This window comes from Ursus arctos, unplaced genomic scaffold (genome assembly GCF_023065955.2).
Source record: "Ursus arctos isolate Adak ecotype North America unplaced genomic scaffold, UrsArc2.0 scaffold_4, whole genome shotgun sequence".
NCBI classification, from domain to species: Eukaryota; Metazoa; Chordata; class Mammalia; order Carnivora; family Ursidae; genus Ursus; species Ursus arctos.
Genome location: NW_026623056.1, coordinates 77,144,983 through 77,160,163, shown reverse-complemented (window position 1 = coordinate 77,160,163; position 15,181 = coordinate 77,144,983). Strand labels below are relative to the sequence as shown.

General features: G+C 40.8%; 1 protein-coding gene across 6 annotated transcripts in view; it reads left to right on the top strand.

Moving 5' to 3' along the window:
* APP (amyloid beta precursor protein) overlaps nt 1-15,181 on the top strand; it is a 256,039-nt gene that overhangs the window by 140,705 nt on the left and 100,153 nt on the right. For 4 of the 6 annotated variants that reach the window (XM_026518051.4, XM_026518205.4, XM_026518127.4 and 1 more), the window contains exon 7: nt 14,584-14,751. The exons of the other annotated variants lie outside the window; for them this stretch is intronic. In XM_026518051.4, coding sequence (XP_026373836.1) covers nt 14,584-14,751 — 168 coding nt within the window. The remainder of the gene's footprint in view (nt 1-14,583; nt 14,752-15,181) is intronic. 6 annotated transcript variants of the gene reach the window in all.

Genomic DNA, 15,181 nt, shown 5'->3' with positions numbered 1-15,181 from the left:
GCACGTTTTGTTTGAGCCACAGTTTTTTTCAATACCCGAAGCATCCTTGCCCGGAGTGTGTTTCATGTGCCTCTTAGGACCATCTGTGGTTAAATGAACTTGTCAGCATCTGGTTAAATGAACTTGTTAGCTTCTATTTTCCTAGCAGGGAAAGGACAGATTTTTCAGAGCTTTTCTTCTTGAAACCTACAGGATGTGTGACTGTAAATTACAGCAGCTCGTTCTGTACAACCCCACCTTCTTTGTCAGGGAAGAGTTAGCTGGGCATACAGAAAACTCTCTGCCATGGACCCAACATACCATAACATGTTTCTTTCCCAGAAAGCCTTGCCTCAGTTATACTCTGTCCACTTCAGGAGTCTTCCGTGGGATGGATGGAAGTATTCTGCAATGGTATTAAAGTTCTTCTGGTCTCCATCCAGAGAGCTGTTTACATAAGAAATGCCCACTTATTCAACACTAGTTTTTGAAGCACCTTTTTGGTATAAGCCATTTTGCTGGGCTTAGTGGATCCTATGATGAGAACACACAGGAGAGAGCTCACCCTTGTGGATGTTCAAATCTAGTAGGAAATTTAAGTCAAAGAAATACAGTCATCTGTGTTTAAAAGTGAGCCCAGAGGGGCGCCTGGGTGGCGCAGTCATTAAGCATCTGCCTTCGGCTCAGGGCGTGATCCCAGCGTTCTGGGATCGAGCCCCACATCAGGTTCCCCCACTGGGAGCCTGCTTCTTCCTCTCCCACATGCCCTGCTTGTGTTCCCTCTCTCACTGGCTGTCTCTCTCTGTATCAAATAAATAAATAAAATCTTAAAAAAAAAAAATAAGTGAGCCCAGAGCCTGCTGCAAAGAGTAAGAGATCAGAGGAGGGTCTACAGAGGAGATGGCATCTGAACTAGAAGTAGAAGGGCTTGTAGTAGGTCTACCAACGGATTTTATTCTAGCGCACCTTAGAGTCCGTCAAGATAGCAACACTGGTTTGCTATGGGAAGGCACATGGCATGTTGGGAGACAAGGTCCGTCCAATATAAGCCAGAGCCAATGTCTTAGATGAGAGAGATACAGAAAAATTAGGTTGGGACTAAAACATGGAGAATTTCGATGCCAGGCTGTCAAGTGTGAGCATCAGCTAAGGGTGATCACTTGAGGACCTACCATGAGCTGAGGATTCTTCTGGTAGAAACAATGAAGAGATTTTGTTATGATGTTACTGCTGCAAGGGAATGGGTGAACAGGGAGTAACATAATTAATGCAGTATAATGAGAAAATGCCACATAAACATGCCGATATTCCAAACCAGGATGGAGTTCTCTTGATATAATACAGTCTTCTTATGTTCTAAGTAAGTCCAGTTCTTATGCTGGAGTTTTTCTCTCAATGTGGCGTTACTAGCTCAGGTAGAACATAGAGGGACATAGGTTACGGTATTTTCTATAGAAAGACGAAGGCAATTAAAGGAAAATTTTTTTAAAAAATCTCCAAGCGAGGGAGTTGTTGTTTTCTTTTTTTTAAAGAAGCTAGCCCTGAAAGATTACAAGTTGTTGATGGCAGGAAAAGCAGTAAGAGTGACCTTCTAAACACACAATGTGGTCATTTACGGTACCGACTGTTAATGCCAGAAAGAGAACAGCTTTAAATAGGAATCCATCCATCCCATGGAAGACTCCTGAAGTGGACAGAGTGTAATTGAGGCAAGGCTTTCTGGGAAAGAAACATGTTATGGTATCTGAGTCCATGTCAGAGAGTTTTCTGTATTACCAGCTAACTCTTCCCTGACGAAGAAACACAGCATGCCGTGTACCCGATTGCTGACTTTGTAAAACTCTGCTTATAAGGAGCCTGCTCCCGTGTTGAAAATAAAAATCAGAAGCGACTTGCAAAGAAGAGATATTGAAGAGAGGCTCACAATCTAGTTTTCCATGTTAATGTTTCAGTGCCCGAGAGAAAATGTGATTTACAACCCTACTTAATAAGAAAATTGTTTCTTCATTACCCACATATTGCTACTAATACAATTCCTTAATGTGCTTCATAACAAAAACTCAATCGTTCTATAACCTGTTTAAATTTGAAAGAAATAGGTAGAGGGAAGGAAAGTATAGGACATTTCGGCACAGCTGTATTGTATTAGAATCAATGATGCTGAAGTGGAAGATGTCAGTTCTAACTCTGTTACCAATTCCAGGGGAAAAAGTGAGCACATCCATCTGGCTTTAGGATTTATTGGGTTTGTTACTTCAGAAAAACTTGGATATTGATCCTGTAGAATAAGCCAATACCAATTTGAGTAAAACAACAGTATATTAGATTCTTGCTCCTACTAATTTTCTGTGATTCGAGAAGGGATAACACTTCATCACCCAAGATGTCAGGGCAATTTCTGACTCAACCATGGATTCTAAACCCTGATTAAACATTGGTATTGTAATAAATGACATAATGTTTGATTTATTCCAGCCTGTTTTGTCCATCTAGAATTAGTCTGGTTTTTTCCTTCTGCGCATTTATTCAGAAAATATTCACTGTGTTCCTGCCGATCGCCAGGCACTCTGCCACTGTGGAAATTGCAGTGGGGAGCTCGCGATATCAAGATGCACTTGCCTACCACTCTAGGGCACTTACTTCTATCTTTTAATCCTTGTAGCCGTGCTGTGTGCTAGAAATTTTATTTCTCCATTTATAACTAAGGGAGCTAAGGCCTAGAGAATTTGTTTGTTTTGTTTTTTTAATTGGCCATGGTCACAAAGGTAGCAAGCCAGCATTCAGATCCAAATGGGCCAGGTTATTTCTACTTCATTCATGTCAAAATTTCCTTTTGTTTACAAACGCATACTGGTTTAGTTTAACTTGTACTCCCTGGTCCGTGTGTATCCCTTTGCTATAATCCTATATTCATCTTACTTTTATCTCATACTGAGCCTTTCCTAAGTTTTAGACTTGTTATTTAAATAACAATGATGGTGATCAGGGGTCAGCAGACCATTACCATGGGTCATATAGGACCAGTCACCTGTTTTCTAATACAGAGGTTTTATTAGGACACAACCAATGCCATTTGTTTACGTATCGTCCTAGCTGCTCTCTTGCTCCAGAGGCAGAGTGGAGTAGTTGCGGGACACACCGTATGGCCTGCAAAGCTGGAAGTATTTACTATCTGTGTCCTTACAGAAAACCCCTGATGTGGGTCATGAGAAAAATATTAGGAGGGGTGCCTGAGTTGCTCAGTTAGTTAAGCATCTGACCTTTGGTTGTGGCTCAGGTCATGATCTCAGGGTCATGAGATCAAGCCCCGAGTCGGGCTCCACGCTAAGCGGGGAGTCTGCTTGAGATTCTTTCTCTCTCCCTCTGCCCCTCCTCCTCCCCATGTGCTCATGCTCTCTCAAACAAATAAATCTTAAAAAAAAAAAAAAAGGAAAGAATAAATATTAGGAAATTTTTATTTTTCAGATACTACCAAGCCAGGTTAATTTCACTGATAGTTTTATTTTGGTTAGAGGCAGATTATTAGTGTTCAAGAGAGAATTTTTAATGATTTTATGGCCTTGGGTAGTTAAGTAATCTTGGTGAAGTCTTTTTTCATGTGTATGGTATAGATGCTGATAAGACAGTTCATATTTGTTGAACAAATTATGTTAGTTGGTCCATGTTTAGCATTTACCGTAATGCCTGGCATTTAAGTATTTGGTTTGTTTTAAGAGCACAGGCAGCCCAGAATCAAATCCTACCTCTGTCACCTACCCATGTAAATTTGTGTCAGTTAACCTTGAAATCCCACGGTTTCCCTCTGTAAAGTAGGTAATACCTACCTCATTTTAATCATTTGGTGAGGATTCAATGGTGTGATCTATGGCAAACACTTAGCACAGTTCCTGGTAGACAGTAAGTGTTCATTTAACCTAAATTGCTATAGTTGTCACGATTATAAGCATTATTCTGATTTTTCAGAGAACTAATGTTCACTGCTAATTAGGAATGCCAAAGGTAAACCAACAAATTGGGGTTTTTTTTTTATTATAAAAAGCGTAAGTGTGTTGTATCCATATCTGTTGGCATAATAGACGTGATATTTATACATAGATGTTAAGAAAAACAATCTAAACTCGGTTTCTTGGTTAAACTATTTTTTATGAATACACATTGTATATTCAAATACCTGCAGTTAAATTTTATCTCCAGCTGAAAATTCAACTCAGATAGTATTAAATGCTACTGCATTTCAAGATAGTGTTTCATTTTTTGGGGCTATTTTGAAGTTCTTGGAAGTTCATCTATTAAATGGACAGAGACTGATACAGGTAGCTCTTTAAGCATCGCGTATGATGATGAAGTTAAAAAGTTTGATCTAATGTTGCTTGCCTTGGGCTAGATGACTGAACTCTGCAGAATTAAATTATTTCTCTTCTCCCTCTGGTAATCATTAATCTGGGAGCAGCACCATGTGATTTACTGCTGCATGTTCCACCAACATCAACCAGACATGCCCAGGTACTGGGCATTGCCTTGGTTCCTGGGGGCACAGGGATATGAATAGGGTAGCTCGCCCATGTTGCTTCCAGCCATTCCTGCACACTCCCTCCTGCGTAGAGACACAAGTCTCTTCGACCTGGCTGGTAAGGCACTTCGACATCACAGAGGAAGGAGAGGGCTCAGCCTGGAGACAGAAGTTTTAACTAAGGCATTTATGAGAAGCTGGCATGTGAGTGATTTTTTAAGAAGAATCGAGATTTGCCAGTTTGTGGAGCACCAAACAGAAGGAATATGAGAACCGTTGTAAATAACTCAGAGTGGCTTGCACTGATCTCCAGGGTAGAGAAACCAAACCTTAGCCTAATTCTGACATCTTCACTGTTACCTGTCTGTAATGGACGTGACACTTAACAAGGTGTCCTGGGATTCACTAATAGGATTCTTGCTTCTCATTCATATTCTACTTTTTACCAGGTTTGGGGGAAAACCGAACATGACTTGGGAGCAGGAAAATGTGCTCCCATACTCTCGTTGGAGGCCTCATAGTAGTGTGCTGCCCAAAAATGAAAATAAAGATCCAGTTTGTATTGAGGAACAAGGCAAAGGAATAATGGCTCCTCCCTTTTGAAGTAGCCTTCCCCTCAGTGTTATGACTGAGGGCAAGTAAAATACACCCTTCTTCCTGGACCAGAATGTAGCATCCTTCCTAATGATGTTGAGAGAACTCATGTTGGCACAGAGATGTGCCAAGGGGCAGCCTATTCTTTGGTGCCCATGGCATGACAGCTGTTGATGTTGAGGTGTTTGCTAGAGACCAAGCATGGTGTTGACTGCTTCTTTTCATGTAGCTGGATGGTCCCAACTCAGAAACCCCAGTCAGGTAGTTTACTTAAAACGTGAGAGTGAGGATAAGAGCCATATAAAAAATTGTGTGTGTATACGTATAATTCTCTATTTTTTAATAAATTTACTGAGATATAATTTGCATACCATGAAGTGCAGAATTCATTGGTTTAGGATATTCTCCAAAATCTGCGTGGCCACATGGGAAATTATACTTTTGAACTTCACATGGCTAGCAGTGCTCATGGCATGTACTTTTCATGTTCCATTCCTACACTGTTTGTTTCAAGACTCAATGTTAGTAATGGACATAATCAGCCAAAGGTATTTTAATGCACTTGTGACTAAATCTGTTAAAAATAAAAAATAGTTTGATTCCATTCAACTCCAGAAACCAGATAAAAAAAAAAAAAAATGCTAGTCTTTCTCATGTTTTTCCCCAAGTCAGTTACTGTTCAAAAAATATACAAACGCCTCAGACACTACAGTAGCATATATCTACACAACATGGAGTTTCCAATTAAAAAAAATAATAATAAAAGAATCCAGCAAGTGAGAGAACAGTTCATTATTCATTTAGACATCATGTTATTTTCAGAGGCCCACCTTTCTAACCAGTCCATTTGCTTCACTGAGTAGGGGCTCGGATTCCACGGGCAGGTAACAGAATTGTGGGTTTTAATGGAAATCTGTAGTTCTCTTGTAGAAAAATGCTTCCTAGAGTTTTTAAGCAGGGTGGGTTACAGCCTAAACACCTCTTTCACTCAGCCGTCAACCATTTTGCCCTTCTCGAAATTCATTGCTGGTTTGTAGCCACCTCTTCCAACTTCTGACCTGTTAGGATTTTGTTAGAAGATCAAGAAATCAAGGCGAGGTGAGCCTGACTGAATCTCACCTCAGAAAGATGCTCAGTAAAACCTTTCAGCCTTCCAGGCAGCAAAAGCCCAAATTTTAAAAAATTAAGAGACTCTTAGGGCACCTGGCTGGCTCAGTCAGAAGCACATGCGACTCTTGATCTCGGGGTCGTGATTTCGAGGCCCACGTTGGGTGTAGAGATTACAAAAAAGAATAAATAAGTAAACTTTTATAAATAAGTAAATAAATAAAATTTGAGAGACTCTTGAAATGATAAAAGGAGTTTAGAACTGAAGACTTGTCAAAGGTGCGCTGTGTTTCGTTTATCATGGTAAGACTGTTGGAGTATTTAACTGTGAGGATAGGGTTGTCTCTCTTTTTCTTAAATTTACTTTATGTTCTTGTTGAATATAACTTCTGAGGCAGAATATGAGAGTATGACAGAATCTGGGCAGAAATTTTGTGTTCCTTGCATGTGAGTTTGAATTCCTAACGCTTCATGAGAGAAACATAGAAGGCCCTCGTTGGGCAATCTCATGACTAAAGCCATTCTGGAATTTAACAATAGTTGTTACTTAAGATTTCTGAGGTGTCAGTGACTGTTGCTTATTAGCCCCCAGTCTCTGAATTGGGCATAATTACTGCACTGCAGCGTGACTCCTTCTGGTGTTTGCGTGGACTGTGGCAGTCTCAGCATGAACAGTGTTTGGGGCCCGACAGTTCTTCATTTTAGGATGTTCAGTAGCACTCTCCCTCCCGCCAGATGCCAGTAACATCCCCCAGTCGTGACAACTAAAAATGTCTCTAGTCTTTGCCGGATGTCCCCTGAGGGGGAATGGGGGCAGAATCTCTCTGGTTTCTAATTTCTGGACTGTGATACTGGGATCTCCAGTGATGCACAGCTTTAAATATGTGAGCAGGGAAACAACCCTGCAAGATTGTGTCTCATCTTAATGTTGGCCGTAACACTGAAGTCAGCGCTTGCACATTGTAGGTACCCAGTGAACATTTTTTTTCTGAGAAGAGTAAGTAAATAAAACATAAGCTCAAACAAAGATGATAAATACTCATTTATCAGGTAAAAACAGGTATCTGGTAAGATATGAAATGTAGCGTCATGGCTTAGAGACAAATCGGCACAAAATTTTGATTTTTTTTTAGTCTTGTGTGTGCATATTTGCCATATAGACAGTGAGAGATGGAGAAAAACTGCCTTCCTAGCTTTGTTTGGTATTTTTCCAAAAGCAATTCACTCTCCCCTGGTACACTGTTTTAAAATAGCAAATGGCGGTTAGTGTCCGTATAGCAATCAGGGACACATGTTCTCAGCTGGGGCTGCCCATCCTTTCCTGGTAGGTCCTGTGACAAGGGACCAGCTAAAATGGCAAGGGGGAGACGCCCAGTCTCCCCCAGAAAAGGTCATGAAATAGCAGGACTGTCCTCCAACCAGGACTGGAATTATCTAGAAGCATCCTTTTTTGTTGCAAGAACAGGAACTCCATGTAATTCTTTCTTGACGGAGAGGTGATAAAAGTAAATTTCAAGCCTCCTCCGTTGCTTCTTTGTTTATTTCTCTAAATAAAAATAACTTTATTTCTGGTGTTTTGGCATGTTACAAGAACATTATCACTTAAATTCAGATTTCTGAGAATTCGTAAGTTTTCATAGACACATATGTAAGAAAATTATGATGTTGGTATTGGATTTGAGTCACAAGTATTGAAACTCTGTCAAAGAAATATGTATGGCTAACTCCTAAAATTTAGCTTTTGAGATAGAACATATCTGAGTCTTAACACCTCTACTAAAATATGTTGTATTCCTCTTTTCCCAAAGATATGTGGACTTCTTTTTCTCAGCCAAAAAGCTGTGCTTCTTTTTACTCAATCCTTCCCCTCTGGGCATTTTGGAAAGTGATTGAATCTTCCATATCTGGTTTTGACTCTTCAACTACATAAAAGATAGGGTTGATCACACTGATTTCTCAAATACTAATGTCCATTCAAGCCATGAGGCACTTGCTAAACGTAGATTCAGAGATAGAGCTCTGAAGTGGGTCCTCAGACCCAGGTGTGCTGGCCCCATTGATCCATGGACTGCACTTTGCAGGTAATTTCTAGTAGCATTGCATGCATGCCCCTCCTACCTTGCAGATGTAGGAGATTGAGACGGGGAACAAGAAACAAAGGGAAAACCATCCTTATCTATGGTGGTGGTGTTCTTAATATATTATCAGATATTACCAAGTGTGAAAGAATCCTGATGTGTCTTCCCACTGAGGAATTTTGTAGAAATTCAGCTCTGAGGACCAAACAAATTAGAAAACTCTTACTATCTTGCTGTATATGTAACTGTGACTAGTTTCACTTGTGCCCATATAATTCCTCTCTTTGGTGCAGTGTAGACAACTTCTGCTAGCCTGTAAAAGGTGATTATACAGGAATTTTGTGAGCCATGACCAGTGATAGCTTGAAATACCAATGGCGGGAGTGTTTACACCATGGAAATCATGGAACATTATAAATCGCACTCCCCCCCCCCCCCGAGATAATCAGTTTCCCAGCATACCCTGCCTCTCAGTCACTAAGAAAAATCACTTTGCCTTATTTCCAGCAGAGGACATGACCTCTTCTTATCTTATTTGGAATTTGGAGCTTCTTATAATACCATGTTGCTTTTTAGACTAACCACACAGCTTCGTGAAAAACAAGTTTATTCCCATAACCAACAGTTTGTATTCTCATAACAAACAGGAAACAAAGAAATCAGGAAAAGTCAGAGTGGTGCCCTTTCGTGAATGCTGGCCAGCACCGCCACCACAGAGTACCGATGAGTCTAAATCCTTACAAGTGGATCTCCTTCAGGTGGCATTTTATAAATACTCTTCCATCATGGGGAGATGTGAGAATTGGGTCAGGTATAATTGGAATGACAGATGTATGAGATAGCCTCAGAGAATCAGCACAATTCAGTTAACAGGCTGGCCAACTACAGATATCTTGTAGAGACTTCCGTGACACCCATCGTTTCTTACTGAGTCACTGATTTCATGACCACACACAGCTGTTCCTATCACTTGTTTATATGGTCCAACCCATATTTGGGGCTTAAATGAGATTTGTTACAAGACTTTAGTTCAAGCTTGCTTACCTGTTTTTACATGCCTTTATTTCATAAAATACAATTACTGGGTAATAAATATCTGGTCATTTATTGCCCTGATTAGAATTATTTTCTATTGGACAGGCTTTCTGATGACTACTGGTAAATATTTGCAAGCACATTATAAAATTCCCTTTTAATTAAAAGTACGTGTATCTATTGTTGCAAAAAATATGCTCTTAAAAAAGAATCATTGTTTTTCTAGTATGTTGGCTTTTTAAAATTTTACTTATGAGTTAAATGCAAATCTTTCTACTTTATTCGACGGAATATGAGATGTGTTCTAGTAACAGGCTCACAAAATTGCATCCCATGGTAATATTTAGAATTGTAGGCATAACTTAATTAGGCTGAAAAGAAGTTATTTTAAACTGCTATATTCTTTATTAATAGATTGAATGATTAGGCAGATCAGTCAACACTTATTGGAAATATTAAAGATAAGCATATTTAGTAGATTTTAATATTTCTGTCATCATTTTTATTTTATGGTTATAATTAAATGATTTATTACAAGGTCAGACTATATTTGCCCTTTGTACTCTACTTCAAAATTTCAAGATATGGGGGTCCCTGGGTAGTTCAGTTGGTTAAGCATCCAACTCTTGATCTTGGCTCAAGTCTTGATCTCGGGGTTGTGAGTTCAAGCCCCACATTGGGCTCCATGCTGGGCATGGAGACTACTTAAAAAAAATAAAATTTCAAGATATGTAATTTTTAGCTCAAAGAAAATAGGTATACTTGTACTATATATGAATTTTAATTCTGCATATATTCTTGCAGGATATGGAGAAATTTTCCTAGGTAATTTTTTTGTTTGCTTCTTTACAATATCAGAATGTACAATTTCTAGCTTTCTATAAAAAAAATCTTCTAGGATTATTCAAGTGATCGCTTTCTCAAAATTTGTAAATTTAAACCTTATACATTCCATACAATACTAGTTTTATTTTCACATATTCCAGTAGTCAAATAATTGAAATTTAGCTATTAAAAATGAATAATAAAAAGCTTTACATTCTAAAATTATTCTTTAGTTAGTGCTTTATTTAAAGCGAATTATTTGTTAATCTGTTAATTTCGCTTTTTATTGATTTTTTTAAAACACTTTTTACATTATTTATTAACTAATTTTTTTTAAGTAAGCTCCACACCCAATGTGGGGCTCAAACTCACGACCCTGAGGTCAAGAATTGCAGAGTTGCATGCTCTCCTGGCTGAGTCAGCCAGGCACCCCAATCATCTTGCTTTTTAAGAAGGCATTATAATTATTGTACCTTTGAAAGTGGTGATTTTCCCCTAATCCTAGCTGCCACTTTCACAACTGTCTTCATGCTGATATATTTTTAAAGTATAAAATTTTCTAATTTTGGTTGTCCACAATAAAGTTTACTTTAATTGGACATCTATTTAGAATTAATTTTTTGTGGCTGAGCGTTATTTTTGGGACAGTGGACTGCCTTGTCATTTTATATCCTGTAGGGAGCTCCAGCTTTGCTCCTATATTGTATTTGTGCAATATAGATTTTTAGAAAATGGAATTTCTTGTTGAAACCAGCCCAGATCTTGGCAAGGGCCTCCCTTACAAAGATCTAAAATGCACAGAGCTGGTTTTTAAGCACATAAACTCATATGCATTGTGTACGCCAGCATTTCAGTTTATTAAATGGTCTCTTGTCGTGAAGGGTGGATAGAGCTATTCTAAAAGAAGAGATTAAGCCTTCTCTGCCAGCAGAATTCAGCTAGATGCATATTAAGAAACCAGTTTGTGATCTTAGGAGTTTAAGAATTAAATATGAATAAACAAAGATCATCGTTCCTTAGATGTCTGTATAAGTCTGAGCCAATATTTCTGTCTGACGTGAAGCATTCTGAGAAAGATCCCTGCTTCTGTTATTCTGGGCGAATTTTCTTCATTAGGATATGGAAGATTTACTCTGAATAGAAACGAAGGTGGATTAGAATTCAAATGGCTTTAAAATGTGAGTCTTTTTACTTATTATTTTACATTCTGAGAAGAAAATAAAGGTGGAGAAAGGGACACTGCAGTTCTAATTTGCAGGTGGATTCTGTTTGGGGGACTACAGTCCCAGAAGGTCTAAATGCTTTGCATTTAGTGGATGAGCCTGTAAATAATTTCCCACTGAGTCCCCTCTGAAATGAGCCCTCCCGCTCAAGGAAGTTGATGTTCGAGTCCTGACAAGACCGAAAGTGACGGGAGACGCAGCTGGATGGTGGAACGGCGGTGCTGGAGATTGGCCACATTTCCCTCCTGCTGTCCCTGCTCTGCTTTCAGGGCAGCTGGAATGCGGTTTCTCGAAGTCAGCAGATCAGAACCGGCTGGGCAGAGTGCTTGTGTTCAAGAGGTTCCAAAGTGACAGAGAGCCACTTGTACCCCTGCTCTGTGGCTCCTATGTGGGTACTCCATGATAAGTTATTTATTTGACATTAGATTATCACACACTCTTACACCAACTCCAGCTACGTTATCGCATGTTCTGTGTGAGAACTGTGGGATTGATGGCTGTGTCTCACCTCGTCCACATACACCAGAGTCACGAAACTGAGGGGCCTTCGGTGTCAAGAGTGCAACAGCCCTGATAATGTCAGGAGAGCCACCAAAACACTCCCTAAACGTTGTCACTCCATTCTTTGCCTTTTCAGATTGATGTGTCAAGACTCTTGCAGCTGGAGACGCCAGCAAGAATTGTGGGCTCATCGTTTAATTCATTCCATTTACTTAGTTGACATATAAATGGATTTTGAGTCCTGAATGCTTTCTCTGGTTGACTGGGACTCTACAAATTTAAGTGTGACAAAGGGGGTTTGTAGCCATTATCTTCAGACAGAAGAAAAATTGAATGAATGAATGAAAAATGTTTCACTTGTGGTATAGGAAAACAACGCTCTATTAAAATGCCATTTGAGTTCTAGACTGGGAGGTTTTGCCTTGATCAGAAGAAATTACAAGGTGACACACAAAGGCAAATATCCATCATGGATCCTGTCCTTTGATCATCATTCTTTTATCCCATTACTTCACTTCCCCCCCCCCAAATTCTCTCACTTTTATTTAGTACACAGGAGATACCATAGAGACACGTTCCTGCCCCTGCACAGCCGTGACGTTCGCTGTGGGGCCTGCAGCACGCGAGCACAAGACAGCCCATACTTGGTACTCTGAGTATAAAATGTGAGGACCGCTGTGAGTTGTTGAAGCACGATGGTTTTGTTGCCGATGGTCCTGTGACTTGAGGACATACCATGGGGGGGAGGCATCCTGCACCCTGTGCCTTTCTTGGTAGCCGCGGCCACTGGCAACTCCAGGGCCAACTTCACCCACAGTATAGGCTCAGAGGACACCGTGCCTGGCAGTCTTGTTGCAGTGAGTACAGCCTGAGGAAGGGATTAATGATGAATATTACCACATCTTAGAAACAAGAAAGAGCCTGTCACATAAACATGTGCAGATTGGTGAGGGAACTACAAGGGAGAGAGCCTGTGGGTGTTTCCTACAGCTGAGAGAAAGAGTCATTAAGGTGCAGGCGTGGAGATAGCTGATGGCTGTGGTTTGCAGGGAGCCCACCTCTAGAGCATGGTGGCTTTTAGCTCTATGGCCCAGAAGCTGCTTTGTCAGTAACTCAGAGGTGATCAGACTCTCCCCCTCTCCCAAAACTTATTTTATCCTTTATGAGTATGACTACCAGTCCTTTACTTTGTGGGGGATAAATCAAATTGCCAAGTGGATGGGGAGCTTGTGAACGGGTTGGCAGAGTCTCATCGTACAGGAGAGCTCTGTGCAGAAAGCAAACTGAAGATACATCATGGCTTGGCAAGGATGGACTTTGAAAGCAGCAGTACTGAATGAGAAGACATTAGAGGTGGGTGACCTTGAGTGCTGATGCTCCTGGAGCCAGATACGTCCATCTGAAAACCATCTGAAGAGAGCCAGAACCATCTTGGATATCCGTACACCAGCTTTTCTCCTGCACAGTATTTGACATCTGCCTTCTGAGCTTCGGGTTGACTGCCCTTCCCTGCTCTGTGGACGTCATCATGGTGGTGGTAGCTTCTGGTTTGGCCATCACCTCTGTCTCAGTTGGCAAGAGCAATAAGTGGTGTATAGGAAAGTTAAACAATAGTTCTTGTTTACATAGACATTGTGGATCTTTGTCTTTGAGTGAATGTTTAAAGGATTGAATAGAGAAATATTATTGAATATTCCTAATTTGGAAGCCCTGAGTTTTGCGTGACATTTCTCTTTGAGAAGGATGCTTATCCTTGGTATGATGATAAAACTAATAAGATATCTGTGTGGGCTCAGGCATCCGCAGGCTCTCTATAAGCCTAGCTAGGGCAAGACACAAACTCGGAGGGAGAATTGTTTTACTTCTAGCAAAAATGAAATATACATAGGTGGAAGAGTTCCTGTTCTAATCACCGTAACTTTACAAATGGAAACAGAGAGCTTCTTACGCTTGGATCAATCAGAGATCATGACACTGATCTTGGGGAGGGTGGCAAAGAGTGTTGACAGGTAAGATGTGCTTTAGGGTAAAACGGTACATGGTATGTATTAATAAATTAGAGTTAGTTGACGATGTTTTATTGTTTGTGACATTATTGCCCAAAGGACAGATGAATGAAAAATCAAAAATTGTATTTAACTAGAGCTAATAGAATCAGCTGTAAGGCACATTTACAGATGTTACATATGTTTTCAAATAATGGTCAGTGGACAGGCTGGCTCTCTGCAAACTGGATCACATTCAAAATATGTGTAATTATTTTACACTTCAAGGCAAGGTTGTCCTTCATGAGGGAAAACAATCAGAGGTTTGTGAGAGAATACGTTTTTTGCATCATAAGCAGACACAATCCTTTTACCTTAAAGCTGACTTGAGGTTATTCTAGAAGAGAAGTTTATTTCTTAGAGTGAAGGAATGTTGCGATGTGCAGACACTTTGGGGCATTTACTATTAATCTAAAAGCAGCTAAAAGATCTGTTCACCTCCAGCTGGAATCCTTTTATTACTACTAAGCTACGCTCATTAAACCAGATGAGCGTGCACGGCTCTGTTTCAGAGGTCATTCGAAAGTCCCGGTAGGTGATTAAGATGTTGGGCAGAATCTGCCTAATAATCCCAGCCCACGTCACCCCCGGGGAGGACTGATGCCTAAGAAAAGTAAACATGTACGTGAACCGCAAGCCAGTACCTTTTCATGCTAAATGTGGTTCCCCACGTCTCCTCTGATTAGAGGTGTGCTCAGAACAAGCCGAGACGGGGCCATGCCGAGCAATGATCTCCCGCTGGTACTTTGATGTGACCGAAGGGAAGTGCGCCCCGTTCTTTTACGGCGGATGTGGCGGCAACCGAAACAACTTTGACACAGAGGAGTACTGCATGGCCGTGTGTGGCAGCGTCAGTAAGTGGACCTTCCTCGAGCCTGGCCACCTTTCGTCTTTCTCGCCACTGACTCTGCTCTCTGTAACAGATTGGTTTTCCTGGTCCTTGGGAACGGGTCTGTTGCTCCCACTAACCACGTTTTCTGTCCACTCCTCTAACTGCCCGGCGTCTCCTCCCGTCTGTTCACCCCCGAGCACACATCTCCGTCTTTCTCTAATAAAGCATGGCCCTGGATGTGTTCTTCCACTAGCTGTGGTGCCTTCGTCTTGCAATCTCGAGGGACTTCTTCTGAGTGCCTCTCTCTAAGCCCAGCTGGAGTCGCTGTTTTGTCTTCTCGCCTGTTCTCAGCGAATGTCTACGTGTGTGTGTCTGTCTGTGCACCTGTGTGCTCGGGTCTGCGCATGAGCAGTACGTGTGCGAACAAGGCTTAGCCCCGGAAGCCTGGCTGT